We start from the raw sequence: 18,393 nt of genomic DNA on the forward strand, positions 1-18,393 counted from the left end.
ACATGTGCATTCATTTAGTGCTTTTGTCAAAATAACCTGGATGGTTTAGCACAACACCATGGATCCCCTGCAAAAGCTCATATCTCTCCCAAAACAGTTTATCCATGTGTCAAAACTAAATATCCTTCTCATATAAATAGTCAATGCCCCCAAAATGCATTATACCTTTGGCATTGTTTAAGCACTGCAAGTCAAAATGCTTAGACGTTTTGTCACTGAGGCACAGGTCTAGCAACAGAATACCACTATGAATAAAACTAAAAGATTTTACAGTAAAATCAGCCTCCAATAAACCACTCATACTCAAGGAAACTGTAAAAAATTTTATTCGTACAAAGAAATGTTAACATTAGAGAACATACTGTGAAAAGAAAACATATACAGGATTCTGTAAATGTGAACAGTTATAAACACAAACAAAAAACAAAAAAAAACAAAAAAAAAACTCTAGCCTACCATACTGTAAATAAAGTTTCAGAACTATAGTACAGTAATATTTTCAGTGGTCGCCATTGTCACCCTCTCTTTCCTGGCCACCATCCTCATCCTCCTGGCCATCGACGCGCTGCTCTCTGTTAGGCCATAAATTCTCATCCACATCGCAACGGATATTTTCTCTTGCGATGCAGCGAGGGAAGAAACGGCGTGAATGTCTCAACCATCCCCTACATTGATCCCCTGTGATGTCCTCACATGCAGCATCCATTGCATGCAGCAGGGCCCTCTGGTCTTGAGCCTGATGCTCATACACCCTCCACCTCCAAGCTGAAAAAAACTCCTCAATTGGATTTAGGAAAGGAGAGTAAGGTGGAAGAAACTCCATTAGCATCCGGGGATGGGTGGTGAACCAGGTTCTGATGCGTGGGCCACGGTGGAAGTTCACATTATCCCACACAATGACATAATGTGGTAGCTGAGGTCCTTCTTCACCTCTCTCATTTTCCGGGATCAGATCAGTATAAAGGTGGTCCAAAAAATTGAGGAGCTTTTGTGTATTGTATAGGGTCCTAAACTGGGAATGTGTGTGGCCACACCTCTTTCTGATATAGCGGCACACATTGTTATATTTGCTCCTCGCTGGCCTGGGACATCCACAGTGGCTCGGTGGCCAATGATGTTACGGCCACGCCTTCGACCTTTGGCCAGGTTGAAGCCAGCTTCATCAACGAACACTAGGTTGTGAGGGGTTTCGTTGCCTTCTAATGTCATTATTCTCTACAATAGAATAAAAATAAATCTAATCAGTCAAGTAGAGACAGATACTGCAGGGAGGATCTAAAGTACTGTAAAAAGAGGGAGTGAAAAACTGAAGACAATTTCTAGGCAAAATGCTCTAGTCACACAAAGCTGGATTCTGAAGGTAAAAAGGATAAAGCAAAACAAAAAAAAGTGGTAACCATGTCTTACTGTAATAGTGTTACAATGATAGACAACCAGTAGTTGACTTACATGCACATACTGGTACCGCAGCTCTTTCACTCTGTCAGAGTTTCTCTCAAATGGTACCCTGTAAATCTGTTTCATGGTCATCTGATGTTTCTTCAATACCCGGTCTATTGTGGAGATGCTGATAGAGTTTATATTTTGGAACATTACATTGTCTAGAAGGATTGCATTACGAATCTGTCTCAGTGTGATGGCATTATTTGCAATGACCATGTTGCATATTTCTCGTTCTTGTTGTTCATTTAGAAGTTTTCTTCTGCCACCCACTTGAGGCTGTCGTCCAATCCTAGACTTACAAGTCAAAGGTCAACACTGTAAATTTGTTACAAAATGAGTTACCAATGTAATTGTACTGCTGTTTTATGGTACTAAAAGTGTGATGCACTGCACAGTGACTGGAATACTATTCACAGTATTTTCTCCATTTTTTTTCTTTGTCATTTTTATAGTATCATATAACATCACATGAAGATATTACAGTACTCTAGGCCTACACACACACCAACACTGAATAGTTCAATAGAATAGTTCTGTACCTGTTTTCCCTGCGAAAGGTTTGGATGATGGAGGAGACTGTAGACCGAGGCACATTAGGCTGCACTCGGCGACCTGCCTCTGCCATTGTGAGGCGATGGTTTATAACGTGGTCAATAAGGGTGGCCCGGATTTCATCTGGGACATCATGGTGCCTCCGTGCTCCTCGGCCTCTTCCCCCTATTCCTCCACACATTCTCACTCCTCCTCTTCCTCTTCTTCTTCCTCCTCTTCCTCGAGCAGGAAGTTGCTGTTGTACTTGGCGAGGTGCTTCCATGTTCATACTGCAAATGAAACTGGCCCCGGGCCAAGCTCTGTCTATATACTTTTGGCAGCAGTCATAATCATAGACAACACCTGTCAGGTAACTAAACAAACTGTTTGATTGGTCATCTGAGATGTGGGAAACTGCTCCTTCGTTAGTTCTAATTTCACCTGATTGATTGTCAAGTACTGTCATAAATTTATCAAATGTTCCAAGAAATTCTTTCATGGTATTATATCTTTGACTAATTTTGACAGTTGAACAGACAATTGTGCATATGATGACTTACACAATGAAACCATGCTGATATGTTTTGGAGAGAGTAACCATTTCACTGAAAAATCAACTAATCAGTTTAGATCAGCAAGATCTATTTATTTGGAAAATGTGCTAAATGTGGGCTCATTGTGCTAACTGTAGCTACGTGTACATAATCATTTGAAAAAAAAGCACAGAGTCACTTGAGACATGTACTAAAGCATTTGCAATTTGATAAAACCAATGAAAAATGACATTCTGTTGTGAACAATTGCAAGGTGGTTTGGAGATTTGTCCATGTTATTTTGAGAATGTCATCTCGGTTTCAAGAAATGAGCCAAACCAATCGAGAAAAACTGTAACAAACAAAACTTATGATTTTAATAATGCATTAACAATTAACATAACCTAAGATTCATAACTGCTGATCAAGTATTGCTCATTCTTAGCTTAACTAATAAATCTTATAGTTGTACTTCTTTTTTAATGAAAGCTTTTAGGTTCTAAATTATCACTATTAAAAATAATCAAATGACAAATTATGAGATAAACTGTGACATTATTAGACAAATTCTGACATTAGAAAGTCTTAATTATGGCATACAATGTAATTTAATTAAATTATTTACAATGTTTATGTCATAATTAGGACTTTTTATGAAACAATTTAGAATTTTTATGTCATAATTAAGACTTTTTATTAAAATTTTTGAATGTTTTTCATAACTAGGACTTTTTAAAATAAAAACTTTTTAAAAAATGTTTTATTAAATTTTTTAAAGAATTTAGAATTTAATGTCATAATTGGGACTTTTTAGAATGTTTTAGTCATAATTAGGACTTTTTATTAAAGAATTTAGAATTTTTATGTCATAATTGGGACTTTTTAGAATGTTTCTGTCATAATTGGGACTTTTTATTAAAGAATTTAGAATTTTTATGTCATAATTGGGACTTTTTAGAATGTTTCTGTCATAATTGGGACTTTTTATTAAAGAATTTAGAATTTTTATGTCATAATTGGGACTTTTTAGAATGTTTCTGTCATAATTAGGACTTTTTATTAAAGAATTTAGAATTTTTTTGTCATAATTGGGACTTTATATTAAAGAATTTAGAATTTTATGTCATAATTGGGACTTTTTATTAAAGAATTTAGAATTTTATGTCATAATTGGGACTTTTTAGAATGTTTCTGTCGTAATTAGGACTTTTTATTAAAGAATTTAGAATTTTTATGTCATAATTGGGACTTTTTAGAATGTTTTAGTCATAATTAGGACTTTTTATTAAAGAATTTAGAATTTTATGTCATAATTGGGATTTTTTAGAATGTTTCTGTCGTAATTAGGACTTTTTATTAAAGAATTTAGAATTTTTATGTCATAATTGGGACTTTTTAGAATGTTTTAGTCATAATTAGGACTTTTTATTAAAGAATTTAGAATTTTATGTCATAATTGGGATTTTTTAGAATGTTTCTGTCGTAATTAGGACTTTTTATTAAAGAATTTAGAATTTTTATGTCATAATTGGGACTTTTTAGAATGTTTTAGTCATAATTAGGACTTTTTATTAAAGAATTTAGAATTTGTATGTCATAATTGGGACTTTTTATTAAATAATTGTAACGCCAGGCCAGCAGAGGGAGCCCTTACTCTCTGACTGTTGCTGCTCCCTCTGCTGCCTCGTTGGTATCTTCCTGTTTGGTGAAGATTTAAGCAGGGCCTTTTCCATACAGGCCCTGCGAAGTATTGTTTTGCTGTTTGCGGACTCTACCAAGCGTTTATCTTGTTTCATTGCCCTGTTTTCATTGCCTTGTTTTTGCCACGGTTTTGTTTCATAGTCATAGTTATTTTGCCATTGTTTTGTTCTGTTTCTTAGTCATAGTTTTTGCCTTGTTTCATTGTTTTATTTCATTTGTTACTTTTCGGACTGCCCTCTCTGGTTTTTGGACTCTTCCTGTGTTTATCTGGATTATGCTTTTGTCTTGCCCTGGATGTTATTGTTTGCTGGAGTTTTGACCCTGCCTGTTTGACTACGATCTGTTTATTAAAGCTGCATTTGGATCTTACACGCTTCCTTGAGTCCTCGCCTTACAGAAATACTTCGCCAACCAAAGATCCAGCGGCTTTTGCAACACAGATCACCATGGATGCAGCATCACGCCTCTTCCGTCTTCGTCAAGGTAACAGTTGCATAGAGGAATATGTTATGGACTTTTGTGAACTGTGTCATCTAGTAAATTTCAATGATGTGGCGCTTAAGGACATTTTTTGTCATGGATTAAATGAACCCGTTCGCTCACAGTTACCTGGGGGGAAAATTCGCTGGACTCTAGAAACATACATTGACTTTGCTCTCCGATTGAGTGGTTCCTCGTTTACTGTGGGGATAGCTGATGAGGAACCCTGCTATTCCTCAGTATCTGCCACTCATCATTCTCCACATTTAACCGCCATGTCTGGAATTATTCACGTGTCAAAGCCTGCTCACGTCATGTCTGCTGCTTCAAGGCCTGCTCACGTCATGTCTGCTGCTTCAAAGCCTGCTTCAAAGCCTGCTCACGTCATGTCTGCCGCTTCAAGGCCTGCTCACGTCATGTCTGCCGCTTCAGGGCCTGCTCACGTCATGTCTGCCGCTTCAGGGCCTGCTCACGTCATGTCTGCCGCTTCAGGGCCTGCTCACGTCATGTCTGCCGCTTCAGGGCCTGCTCACGTCATGTCTGCCGCTTCAGGGCCTGCTCACGTCATGTCTGCCGCTTCAGGGCCTGCTCACGTCATGTCTGCCGCTTCAGGGCCTGCTCACGTCATGTCTGCCGCTTCAGGGCCTGCTCACGTCATGTCTGCCGCTTCAGGGCCTGCTCACGTCATGTCTGCCGCTTCAGGGCCTGCTCACGTCATGTCTGCCGCTTCAGGGCCTGCTCACGTCATGTCTGCCGCTTCAGGGCCTGCTCACGTCATGTCTGCCGCTTCAGGGCCTGCTCACGTCATGTCTGCCGCTTCAGGGCCTGCTCACGTCATGTCTGCCGCTTCAGGGCCTGCTCACGTCATGTCTGCCGCTTCAGGGCCTGCTCACGTCATGTCTGCCGCTTCAGGGCCTGCTCACGTCATGTCTGCCGCTTCAGGGCCTGCTCACGTCATGTCTGCCGCTTCAGGGCCTGCTCACGTCATGTCTGCCGCTTCAAGGCCTCCTCACGTCATGACTGCTGCTCCAAGGACCACTCCAGGGCCTGCTCACGCCAAGCCTGCCGCTCCAGGGCCTGCTCACGCCAAGCCTGCCGCTCCAGGGCCTGCTCACGCCAAGCCTGCCGCTCCAGGGCCTGCTCACGCCAAGCCTGCCGCTCCAGGGCCTGCTCACGCCAAGCCTGCCGCTCCAGGGCCTGCTCACGCCAAGCCTGCCGCTCCAGGGCCTGCTCACGCCAAGCCTGCCGCTCCAGGGCCTGCTCACGCCAAGCCTGCCGCTCCAGGGCCTGCTCACGCCAAGCCTGCCGTCCCAGAGCCTGCTCACGCCATGCCTGCCGTCCCAGAGCCTGTTTGCAAGATGGCCGCTATTCCAGAATATGCTCATAAGATGGCTGCCATGCCTGAGTCTGCACCCAAGATGGCTGCCAACCCTAAGCCTGTTGTCAAGATGGCCGCCACGCCAGAGTCCCCGGCCAAAATGGCTGCCACGCCACAGCTTGCACCCAAGATGGCCGCCACGCCACAGCCTGCACCCAAGATGGCCGCCACACCACAACCTGCATCCAAGATGGCCGCCACACCACAGTCTGCACCCAAGATGGCCACCATGCCAGACCCACGCCAAGCCTCGATCCTGATGCCAGAACCAGCCCACATCAAGTCTGCTGCTCCAGAATCAGATCACGCCATGTCTGTCAAGCCACAGCCACCTTATGTCACAGCATCAGCCAAGCCAGCGTCTGCTTACTTCCCAGCCACCAAATCAGTTTTCGCTAACATCACACCTAACCATCCCAGCCTGGTATCCAGCATGAGAGATATGCCACTGATGTCTGCACGTGCAGCTGGTCTCCCTAAATTCACATCAGCCAAGCCACAGCCTACTCACATCTTGTCTGCTTATCCTGAGTCTGCATTAGTCATGGCTACCCTTCCAGCTGCTGTTCCTGCTAAATCAAGTCACCTCACATCTGCTGTTCCTGCAAAATCAAGCCAAGTCACAGCTGTTCTCCCAAAGCCAAGTCAAGTCACAGCTGTTCCCCTAAAGCCAAGTCAAGTCACAGCTGTTCCCTTAAAGCCAATTCAAGCCACAACTGCTCATCCCACATCAAGTCAAGTCACAGCCATCCCTTCAAAGCCAAGTCAAGTCACAGCCGTTCCTCCGACATCAAGTCAAGTGCTGCCTGATCCTCCGGTGTCAAGTCAAGTCAGGGCTACACTTTCTGTGTCAAGCCAAGATGCAGCTGTTGCTCTCCATGCGTCAAGCCAAGATACAGCTATTGTGCCCCACAAGTCAAGCCAAGATACAGCTGTCCTCCATGAGTCAAGCCAAGTCACAGCTGTGCCCCACGAGTCAAGCCAAGTCACAGCTGTGCCCCATGAGTCAAGCCAAGTTACAGCTGTTGTTCCTGAATCAAGTCAAGTTACAGCTGAGTTGTCCATGTCAAGTCAAACCACAGCTGATTTCCATGAGCCAAGCCAAGTTACAGCAGATCTCCATGAACCAAGTCAAGTTGCTGCTGTTGTCCCTGAGCCAAGCCAAGTTACAGCAGATCTCCATGAGCCAAGTCAAGTTGCTGCTGTTGTCCCTGAGCCAAGCCAAGCCACAGTTGATTTTCATGAGCCAAACCAAGTTACAGCAGATCTTCATGAACCAAGCCTAATTACTGCTGTTATTCCAGAGCCAACACACGTCTCGCCCGAGCGTCCAGAGCCAAGTCACGTCTCGCCCGAGCGTCCAGAGCCAAGTCACGTCTCTCCTGACCTGCCAGAGCCACGCCATGTCTCGTCTGACCTGTCAGAGCCACGCCATGTCTCGTCTGACCAGCCAGAGCCACGCCATGTCTCGTCTGACCTGCCAGAGCCACGCCATGTCTCGTCTGACCTGCCAGAGCCACGCCATGTCTCGTCTGACCTGCCAGAGCCACGCCATGTCTCGTCTGACCTGCCAGAGCCACGCCATGTCTCGTCTGATCTGCCAGAGCCTCGCCATGTCTCGTCGGATCTGCCAGAGCCTCGCCATGTCTTGATTACCTGTGTCAAGGACCCTCCTCTAATGTCAGTGCGGGCTACAGGCATCCCATTAACCACCACACTGCCTGTGATGGTATTCACCATTTTGAGTGTGTGGGCTGCACACTACACTCCAGAGGCCTCGTCTGTCCATGAATCTGTCCACGAGCCTGCTCCAGAGTCCTCTTCTGTCCATGAGTCTATCCACGTGTCCGCTGCGCCAATGCCTCTTATGGAGGCGGCGTCCACGGCGGAACCCCCTGAGGAGTCAGCTCCCGCTGTAGATCCTCAAAAGGGGGTAGTACCCAAGCTCCCTGTGCCACCATGGCCTCCTGAACTGACTGCTTTGCCATGGCTACCCAGGCTTACTGCTCTGCCTGCTCCACCATGGCTTCCTGCTCTGCCTGCACCGCCAAGGCTTCCTGCTCTACCTGCTCCGCCATGGCGTCCTGCTCTGCCTGCACCGCCAAGGCTCCCTGCTCTACCTGCTCCTCCATGGCTTCCTTCCCTGCCTGCACTGCCAAGGCTCCCTGCTCTACCTGCTCCTCCATGGCTTCCTGCTCTGCCTGCGCCGCCTAGGCCTCCTGCTTTGCCAGATCAGTCAAAGCTTCCCTGTCTGCCATTGTTCCTTGATCCAGGCCCACCTCTGCTCCACGATCCAGGCCTGCCATTGCTCCATTGCCCAGGACCTCCAAGTTTCCACTGTCTGCCATTGCTCCACGGCCCAGGACCTCCATTACTCCACTGTCTGCCACCGCTCCATGGCCCAGGTCCTCCAGTGCTTCACTGTCTATACCTGCTCTACGCTCCTAGCCCTGACCCTGGACCTGTTCCCCTTCATGGACCTGGCCCACCGTCCCAACCCCTATCTTGCCTCTGTTCCCCCACCCTTATGGACTGTTGTTTTGGAGCGCCAGGAGTCGCTCCTAGAGGGGGGGATCTGTAACGCCAGGCCAGCAGAGGGAGCCCTTACTCTCTGACTGTTGCTGCTCCCTCTGCTGCCTCGTTGGTATCTTCCTGTTTGGTGAAGATTTAAGCAGGGCCTTTTCCATACAGGCCCTGCGAAGTATTGTTTTGCTGTTTGCGGACTCTACCAAGCGTTTATCTTGTTTCATTGCCTTGTTTTGTTTCATAGTCATAGTTATTTTGCCATTGTTTTGTTCTGTTTCTTAGTCATAGTTTTTGCCTTGTTTCATTGTTTTATTTCATTTGTTACTTTTCGGACTGCCCTCTCTGGTTTTTGGACTCTGGCTGTGTTTATCTGGATTATGCTTTTGTCTTGCCCTGGATGTTATTGTTTGCTGGAGTTTTGACCCTGCCTGTTTGACTACGATCTGTTTATTAAAGCTGCATTTGGATCTTACACGCTTCCTTGAGTCCTCGCCTTACAATAATTTACAATGTATATAATCAAATCATCTTTTTACTTCATAATTTTAACTTTTTGTCATAACTATGGCTTTTTAACTCTTCAAAAATTAAGCCTATTTTATGGGTATTTTTTAGGATAAAGGAGATTTTTTTCAGTCAGACATTACTGTAATTCTACAATATTTTATTATATAATGTCATTTAATATAATAATGTTGTTGTTATTGTTTTACTTCTCCTAATTAAAGCTTTTGTGTTCAAAATGATCACAATTAGCATGAAAATAAAACAGAAAAAGTCAATGTAATCTAATAATTACGACTTTAAATAATTTTGACTGTTTATGTCACAATTAGTACTTTCTTTGGATATATAAACTTGTAAATCAACTACGTTTTACTTCATAATTTTCACTTTTAATGTTTATGTCAATGTGGTGTCCCATAATAATTGACTTTATACCTAATAAATACTTAATTTTATGCCTTTACACTTCATAATTAATAGTTTTAAACTCATATTTCTAACACTTTATGTCAGAGTTAGTTTTTTAATGCTACGATTTAAAATTTTTTTTTTTAAATCTCATAATTATGATTTACATGGTAGTAATATTTCTTATAAGTCCTGGACACTGTATGCTTTCATTGTGGAGAAATAATCACATAATTCTGACTTTTTGTCTTTGTAATTGATTGACTGATTAACATTTTTTTGTCATAATTATGGCTTTTTAACATTTAAAAAACAAAACTTATTTTGAGGGTATTTTTTAGGATAAAGGAGATTTTTTCTTAATGCAAAACTCAGTCTTTTAATTGTTCTCTCCCTTTTGATTTTAGGGTGAAATGCGATCTCATCTCACCATCTCTGGCACAGGCAGCAGGTTTTTTCCTCCGGCCCATCAGCGCTGAGCACAGTGGGGTGGTAACAGAGGTCGTGACCTCTGACCTCTGCTCTTGTCCTGTAACGGCCTTCACTGCCACACGGTACTTACAGGCAAAAAGCAGGCCAGTAATCACAAAATGTGTTCCCTGAAAAGCAGAAACAGCTCAGTTATTACTCAGCACAACATTATACCCTCATGAAAAAGACGTTTATTCAAGTGTGCTATTAGTATACTTCTTTTAAACTTTAAACTTTCAGTCTACTTTTTATGTAATTCTCAGAATTGTGTTTTATATACCTCTCAGAAATATGCTTAAAATGACTTTTAAGTATATTTGACTTATATTTAGAAAAGTCTGAGTATATATGAGCTCTACTTGTGCTTTGAGAATCTGTGTTTTCATTGTTATACGCTAGGGGTGCTATTACACATCTTCTGAACAGAATTTCCAAAACACAAGTGAAGAAGAAACCGAAACAACAGATGCTTCCACATGTAATCTAACACAATCGTCAGACATAAAACAGCATCAAAACCATAGATATGGAAAACTGTGGAACGTAATGAAATAAAATGTCGACCCATGAAGAGGAAATAATGACCGTTAAGCTTTGGCTGTTGATCAACTCCATCTACAATTATTATCAATAGTCTTTTAAGAAACTTACCCACATTCAAGTGTTTATAAGCAGATACTATTCTTTCTTTTGATGTTTTGTGTGTTCAGATATTCATAACAAAATATATACAAATTAATACCTAAATAGAGACATAAAGATATCATAAAGTATGATGTAAAGATGACTTAAAGAAAACTTACGAGTATACTTGCAGTATAAAACTACTAAACTAGTATTTTACTGAGACTACACTTCAAGGTGTACTAAAAATTTAATTAGTAAACTATCAGTACACCTATAAGTTCACTTTTAGTATACTTGCAGTACAAACTGAAAACATAGATGTAAACTAGTTGTGTACTCAAAGTTTACTACTGTTATACTTAAAGTATACTTTTATACACTAGAAAGTGAGACAATTTAGTCCCAAGGAGTATTGAAATAGTACACTTAATAGCATACTACTAGTACACTGATATTTGTATACTTACTACATGAAGTACACTTAAAAATATACTTGAACTTCACTCAAGTATACTTAATAAAATAAACTAGAAGTATAGTATAACTAGAAAAAGTTGGCTTGAGAAAGTCAGACCATAAAGTTTGAAAAGTTTGATTGTTTTTAAAAGTTTAAAAGTTTTAAGTTTGACTGTTTTAAGTCTGAAAGAGTTTAACGTCTAAAGTTGTTCTAAAAGAAAGTTGATTAGTATGTTATGAGCATGATTAAAAAGTTATTAGCATGTTGCTAGTGTGATTAGCAAGTTACTAGCATGTCGTTAGCATGATTAACAAGTTACTAGCATGTTGTTAGCATGATTAACAAGTTGCTAGCATGTCGTTAGCATGATTAGCAAGTTACTAACATGTTGTTAGCATGATTTCCAAGTTACTAGCATGTTGTTAGAATTGATAGCAATTTGCTAGTATGTTTCTAGAATTAGCTTGTCACTAGCATGATTAGCATGATGCTAATATGTTGTTAGCATGTTACTAGCATGATTAGCATGTTGCTAACATGCAGTACAAACTGAAAACATAAATGTAAACTAGTATAGTATACTAAAAAGTATACTTTTGTATTCTAGAAAGTGGGCCAGTTTAGTCCCAAGGAGTATCGAAATAGTACACTTACAAGTAAACTACTAGGACACTGATATTTGTAGACCTACTACATGAAGTATACTTCAAATATACTTGAACTTAAGTATACGTAATAAAACAAACCTGAAGTATACAGTCTTGTCCAAAAGTTTTGAGAATGACACAAATATTAGTTTTCACACAGTTTGCTGCTAAACTGCTTTTAGATCTTTGTTTCAGTTGTTTCTGTGATGTACTGAAATATAATTACAAGCACTTCATACGTTTCAAAGGCTTTTGTCGACAATTACATGACATTTATGCAAAGAGTCAGTATTTGCAGTGTTGGCCCTTCTTGTTCAGGACCTCTGCAATTCGACTGGGCATGCTCTCAATCAACTTCTGGGCCAAATCCTGACTGATAGCAACCCATTCTTTCACTTCTTGGAGTTTGTCAGAATTAGTGGGGTTTTGTTTGTCCACCCGCCTCTTGAGGATTGACCACAAGATCTCAATGGGATTAAGACCTGGGGAGTTTCCAGGCCATGGACCCAAAATTTCAACGTTTTGGTCCCCGAGCCACTTAGTTATCACTTTTGCCTTATGGCACGGTGCTCCATCGTGCTGGAAAATGCATTGTTCTTCACCAAACTGTTGTTGGATTGTTGGAAGAAGTTGCTGTTGGAGGGTGTTTTGGTACCATTCTTTATTCATGGCTGTGTTTTTGGGCAAAATTGTGAGTGAGCCCACTCCCTTGGATGAGAAGCAACCCCACACATGAATGGTCTCAGGATGCTTTACTGTTGGCATGACACAGGACTGATGGTAGCGCTCACCTTTTCTTCTCCGGACAAGCCTTTTTCCAGATGCCCCAAACAATCGGAAAGAGGCTTCATCGGAGAATATGACTTTGCCCCAGTCCTCAGCAGTCCATTCACCATACTTTTTGCAGAAGATCAATCTGTCCCTGATGTTTTTTTTGGAGAGAAGTGGCTTCTTTGCTGCCCTTCTTGACACCAGGCCATCTTCCAAAAGTCTTGGCCTCACTGTGTGTTCAGATGCGCTCACACCTGCCTGCTGCCATTCCTGAGCAAGCTCTGCACTGGTGGCACTCTGATCCCGCAGCTGAATCCTCTTTAGGAGACGATCCTGGCGCTTGCTGGACTTTCTTGGACGCCCCCGAAGCCTTCTTAACAATGCAGTGGAAAGTTTTTTTCGGGATTAAGTTAATTTTCATGGCAAAGAAGGACTATGCAATTCATCTGATCACTCTTCATAACATTATGGAGTATATGCAAATCGCGATTATAAAAACGTAAGCAGCAACTTTTCCAATTTCCAATATTTATGTAATTCTCAAAACTTTTGGCCACGACTGTACTTCTTTTGTTAAGGGTAGTGTCTGTGGAAGTGAGCTAAGAGTGAATGGAGAGAGTAAATGAGAAACACAGTACAGTAACTGCATCCTGCTCTGGGGAGACTGAATCAGATTAGCGCTTCAGCCGTCCGCAGCGTAAGGATATCACAGCAAGACACGTTTCTATTGTGATGACGGATCATGTGTGGAAACACAGTGCTCTCGGGCAGCGCTGCCATTATCTCTTACACTATTCAGCTCCGTAAACATCAGCCAACAAAGAAGTCAGATGTAGGAACGAGTCAGCTGAGGATAGATTCAAGGGTCACACACAGGTTTGGTGTGACTTCACCTCTTCAGTATTAGCAACTGCAAGTCGATATGATGATGGTTGTGAGGCATTAAACGGATAGCTTACCACATTCTGCCATCATTTATTCACCTTTCTTTTTCTCATGTGGAACAGAAAAGGCCCAATTTTAAATGTTAGGGTATCAAACTACTTGCCACACAGCAACCGTCAACATTGTTTCGTGTTTAGACATCTGTACTTCATCAGAGATATTATTTGAGCAAATTTCACTACAATTCAAACATTTCAAAGCACAATATCATAGAGCACATATGTAACTAGCTCACTAACTAGTAATAAGCAGCGGATTAGGAGTTGATTGAGGCTAAACACACAGTAAATAGTATGCTGATTGTGAGAATTGGTTCCCAAACTAAAGTGTGACGTTTCGTTTTAATATTTTGACAGTGTATGTTCTGGTAATACAATAAAATATTTGCTTATTTGCTTATTCTGTGTCCTTACTGTGGGATTAAAAAAACAACCTTTAAAATTTACTAGCGTGTTTAGCATGCAACTAGGATGCTGTTAGCATTATTTTATTATGATTAGCATGTTACTAGCATGTTTTAACATCATTTTCCAGTTGTTTGCGTGCTTCCAGCATGATTAGCATGTTGTTAACATGTTTTTGACATAATTAGCATGTTGTTAACATGATTCTAGCATGATTAGCACATTACTAGAATGTTGTTAGCATGTGGTTAGCATGCTTAACAAGTTACTAGCATGTTATAATAAGTGTAAAAGTTCTAAGTTTCCAGTCTGAAGAGTTAAAGTAATTCTAAAAGCTTAAAGTTGATAAATAGATAGATAGAAAGTTACTAGCATGTTGTTAGCATGTTTCCGTCATGATTAGTATGTAGCAGTTTGTTAGCATGATAAGCAAGTTGCTAGCATGATTAGCATGTTGCTAGCTTGATTAACATGCATGATTAACATGTTACTAGCATGTTGTTAGCATAATTAGCATGTTAGTAGAAACATAATTAATATGTCACTAGCATGTTGCAAGCATGTTTAACATGTTATTAGCATGTTGCTAGCATGATTAACATGTCACTAGCATGTTGCTAGCATGATTAGCGTGTCAACTAGCTGCTAGCATGATTAGCATGTCACTAGCATTTTGCTAGCATGCTGTTCACATGATTCGCGAGTTATTAGCAATGATTAGCAAGTTACTAGTACGTTGCTAGCATGATTCTAACATGATTAACTTGCTACTAACATGTTGTTAACATTATTCTAGTATGCTAAGCATGTTACTAGAATGTTGTTAGCATAATTAGCATGTTAGTAGAATGGTTCTAACATGATTAATATGTCACTAGCATTTTGCTAGCATGTTTTACCATTATTTGCCAGTTTCTAGCATGATTAGCATGTTACTAGCATGTTATAAGCATGTTTAACATATTATTAGCATGTTGCTAGCATGATTAGCATTTCACTAGCTGCTAGCATGATTAGCATGTCACTAGCATGTTGGTAGCATGATTAGCATGTCACATGTTGCTAGCATGCTGTTCACATGATTCGCGAGTTATTAGCAATGATTAGCAAGTTACTAGTATGTTGCTAGCATGATTCTAACATGATTAACTTGCTACTAACATGTTGTTAACATTATTCTAGTATGCTTAGCATGTTACTAGAATGTTGTTAGCATGATTAGCAAGTTACTAGCATGTTGCCAGCATTTTATTTTATTTTATAGAATTGCCAGTTTATATCTCGCAATTCAAGCTTTACTTCATGCAGTTGTGTTTATATCCTATAATTCTGACTTTCTATCTAGCAATTGTGCGTTTATATCTCACAGTACTGAGAAAAAAAAGTCAGAATTGTGAGATGTAATCTCAAAATTCTTCCGTTTCTCCCGAAATACATGCAAGTAAGTGGCTGGTGAACTAGGAGAGGAATAGAGTGAACTTTTTAGTTACTTAGCCTATGTGTATGTGATATGAATAAAACACATATGCAAATTATATTTGAATAGATTGTTATTTGCTGCTTCCATAGACATATGTGTGTATTTTACAAACTCTAAATGTCTCCTTTTACTAGTACTTATGTGTATTTAAATGTCTGAAACCTAAAATAAGTGTTATGTGGTTAAAAACACTGCATAGTTGTGATTATATGACAAGCGCAGAGCTCGTCTGTCTCTGGCTCAGCGCCAGCCAAAGCGTCAAAGCGCAGTTTGAATTTGTCAGTTGCGTGACGTCACCGAACGTTCTAAATCCCATATGTGGGACCGTACCGCTCAAAGGGTTAAAAATAAGGATATCTGTACTTTTACTCAAGAGCTTGTCTTGTGTACAGTCGTGGCCAAAAGTTTTGAGAATTACATAAATATTGGAAATTAGAAACGTTGCTGCTTAAGTTTTTATAATAGCAATTTGCATATACTCCAGAATGTTATGAAGAGTGATCAGATGAATTGCATAGTCCTTCTTTGCCATGAAAATTAACTTAATCCCGAAAAAAACTTTCCACTGCATTTCATTGCTGTCATTAAAGGACCTGCTGAGATCATTTCAGTAAATGTCTTGTTAACTCAGTTGAGGATGTTGATGAGCACAAGGCTGGAGATCATTATGTCAGGCTGATTGGGTTAGAATGGCAGACTTGACAAGTTAAAAGGAGGGTGATGCTTGATATCATTGTTCTTCCATTGTTAACCATGGTCACCTGCAAAGAGACGCGTGCAGCCATCATTGAGTTGCATAAAAATGGCTTCACAGGCAAGGATATTGTGTCTACTAAGACTGCACCTAAATCAACAATTTATAGGATCATCAAGAACTTCAAGGAAAGAGGTTCAATTCTTGTTAAGAAGGCTTCAGGGCATCCAAGAAAGTCCAGCAAGCGCCAGGATCGTCTCCTAAAGAGGATTCAGCTGCGGGATCGGAGTGCCACCAGTGCAGAGCTTGCTCAGGAATGGCAGCAGGCAGGTGTGAGCGCATCTGACGCACAGTGAGGCCAAGACTTTTGGAAGATGGCCTGGTGTCAAGAAGGGCAGCAAAGAAGCCACTTCTCTCCAAAAAAAACATCAGGGACAGATTGATCTTCTGCAAAAAGTATGGCGAATGGACTGCTGAGGACTGGGGCAAAGTCATATTCTCCGATGAAGCCTCTTTCCGATTGTTTGGGGCATCTGGAAAAAGGCCTGTGTCATGCCAACAGTAAAGCATCCTGAGACCATTCATGTGTGGGGTTGCTTCTCATCCAAGGGAGTGGGCTCACTCACAATTTTGCCCAAAATCACAGCCATGAATAAAGAATGGTACCAAAACACCCTCCAACAGCAACTTCTTCCAACAATCCAACAACAGTTTGGTGAAGAACAATGCATTTTCCAGCACGATGGAGCACCGTGCCATAAGGCAAAAGTGATAACTAAGTGGCTCGGGGACCAAAACGTTGAAATTTTGGGTCCATGGCCTGGAAACTCCCCAGGTCTTAATCCCATTGAGAACTTGTGGTCAATCCTCAAGAGGCGGGTGGGCAAACAAAAACCCACTAATTCTGACAAACTCCAAGAAGTGATTATGAAAGAATGGGTTGCTATCAGTCAGGATTTGGCCCAGAAGTTGATTGAGAGCATGCCCAGTCCAATTGCAGAGGTCCTGAAAAAGAAGGGCCAACACTGCAAATACTGACTCTTTGCATAAATGTCATGTAATTGCCGATAAAAGCCTTTGAAACGTATGAAGTGCTTGTAATTATATTTCAGTACATCACAGAAACAACTGAAACAAAGATCTAAAAGCAGTTGAGCAGCAAACTGTGTGAAAAGTAATATTTGTGTCATTCTCAAAACTTTTGGCCATGATTGTACTTTATCCACCACTAGATGCTTACATGGACTTTGAAACAAAATAAAATAAAATAAAAGGTTATTTCAGACTTCTGATAAAAATGGAGACACACCTGAACTGTGGCTGTTTTCTCGGCTTTTGTCAGGTTATGGGCACAGACTTCAGGATACCATCTCAGAGCATATGAACTGGACTCCTTCTGGTTTTCTACAGGAGAAACAAGAGAGACCGTTGTAGGTTATGTTCCTCTGTTTGTGAGGCAGCATGAGAACATTTTGAGGACGCTCTGAGCTTCCTGCTCCGCACACAGGCAACATGACATCTTTGTTCAAACCCGCGTCGGCTCGTCATTCACCTTCATCTGTTTTTGATTTCACACTGGTAGCGGCATTATTAAATCACTCTTCATGCCTTTCTTTCCAGGAGATAACAGTAAATCAACAGCCTGTATTTATGAGCGCTAGCGGTTTCGCTGGAATCTTCTCTTTGAAGACCATCGTGTCTCCAAATGTGTTTTTGGAGCGGATCGTGAATAATCTGTTGGAAAGACTCTAGAGAGGACATCCCTGCGAGATTGTCTTTTTTATGCCGGATAGATAATATTTATGTTTGGTAACGTTCTTCCATAAATCATTAGTCATGCCGTTGCTTTGCTTTGGTTTAAGGACACACATGGATCCGATGGACCGTCAACAAACAGATCCGTGTTGCGTGACCGACGTCATCTGAGAGTGTTTCTTGTTGGGAGGCAGATGCATGTAAGTAACCTCTGAATGACCTTAGTTTGTGCGCCACTTGCCTGGGATCCGGCTCTTCCAGAAGACCTTGACCTGCAGCTGGTTGTCGTGATAATGAGGGGCGGCCGCTTCCAGCCTCAGGATACTGGGAGACGAATGGGACACGGGAATCTCATTGGAGAACTCTCCAGGAAGGTGGACATTCCCATTTGAGGAGGCTAAAATGAGAGAGGAGATTCATTTACATCTGGCAATAGCCTTTATTATTTTTATGGAAGCCCGTTTCTGCCACTGAATAAAAATAAATTAATTGTGACTTTTTATATGACAATTCTGACTTTTCTTCTCACAATTGCAAGTTTGTATCTCACAAGTCTGACTTTTTTACTAGAACTGTGATATATAAAGGCACAATTGTGAGTTGTAAAGTCAGAATTGCTAGATATAAAGTCAGAA

At 41.3% G+C, this 18,393-nt stretch overlaps 1 protein-coding gene across 1 annotated transcript in view; it reads right to left on the minus strand.

Moving 5' to 3' along the window:
* anos1b (anosmin 1b) overlaps positions 1–18,393 on the minus strand; it is a 103,480-nt gene that overhangs the window by 2,484 nt on the left and 82,603 nt on the right. Inside the window, exons 9-11 of the mRNA XM_073844775.1 lie at positions 18,000–18,155; positions 17,313–17,407; positions 9,938–10,106 (exon numbers count right to left, since the gene is read on the minus strand). Coding sequence (XP_073700876.1) covers positions 9,938–10,106; positions 17,313–17,407; positions 18,000–18,155 — 420 coding nt within the window. The remainder of the gene's footprint in view (positions 1–9,937; positions 10,107–17,312; positions 17,408–17,999; positions 18,156–18,393) is intronic.

Source organism: Garra rufa, chromosome 7 (genome assembly GCF_049309525.1).
Source record: "Garra rufa chromosome 7, GarRuf1.0, whole genome shotgun sequence".
Classification (NCBI taxonomy): Eukaryota; Metazoa; Chordata; class Actinopteri; order Cypriniformes; family Cyprinidae; genus Garra; species Garra rufa.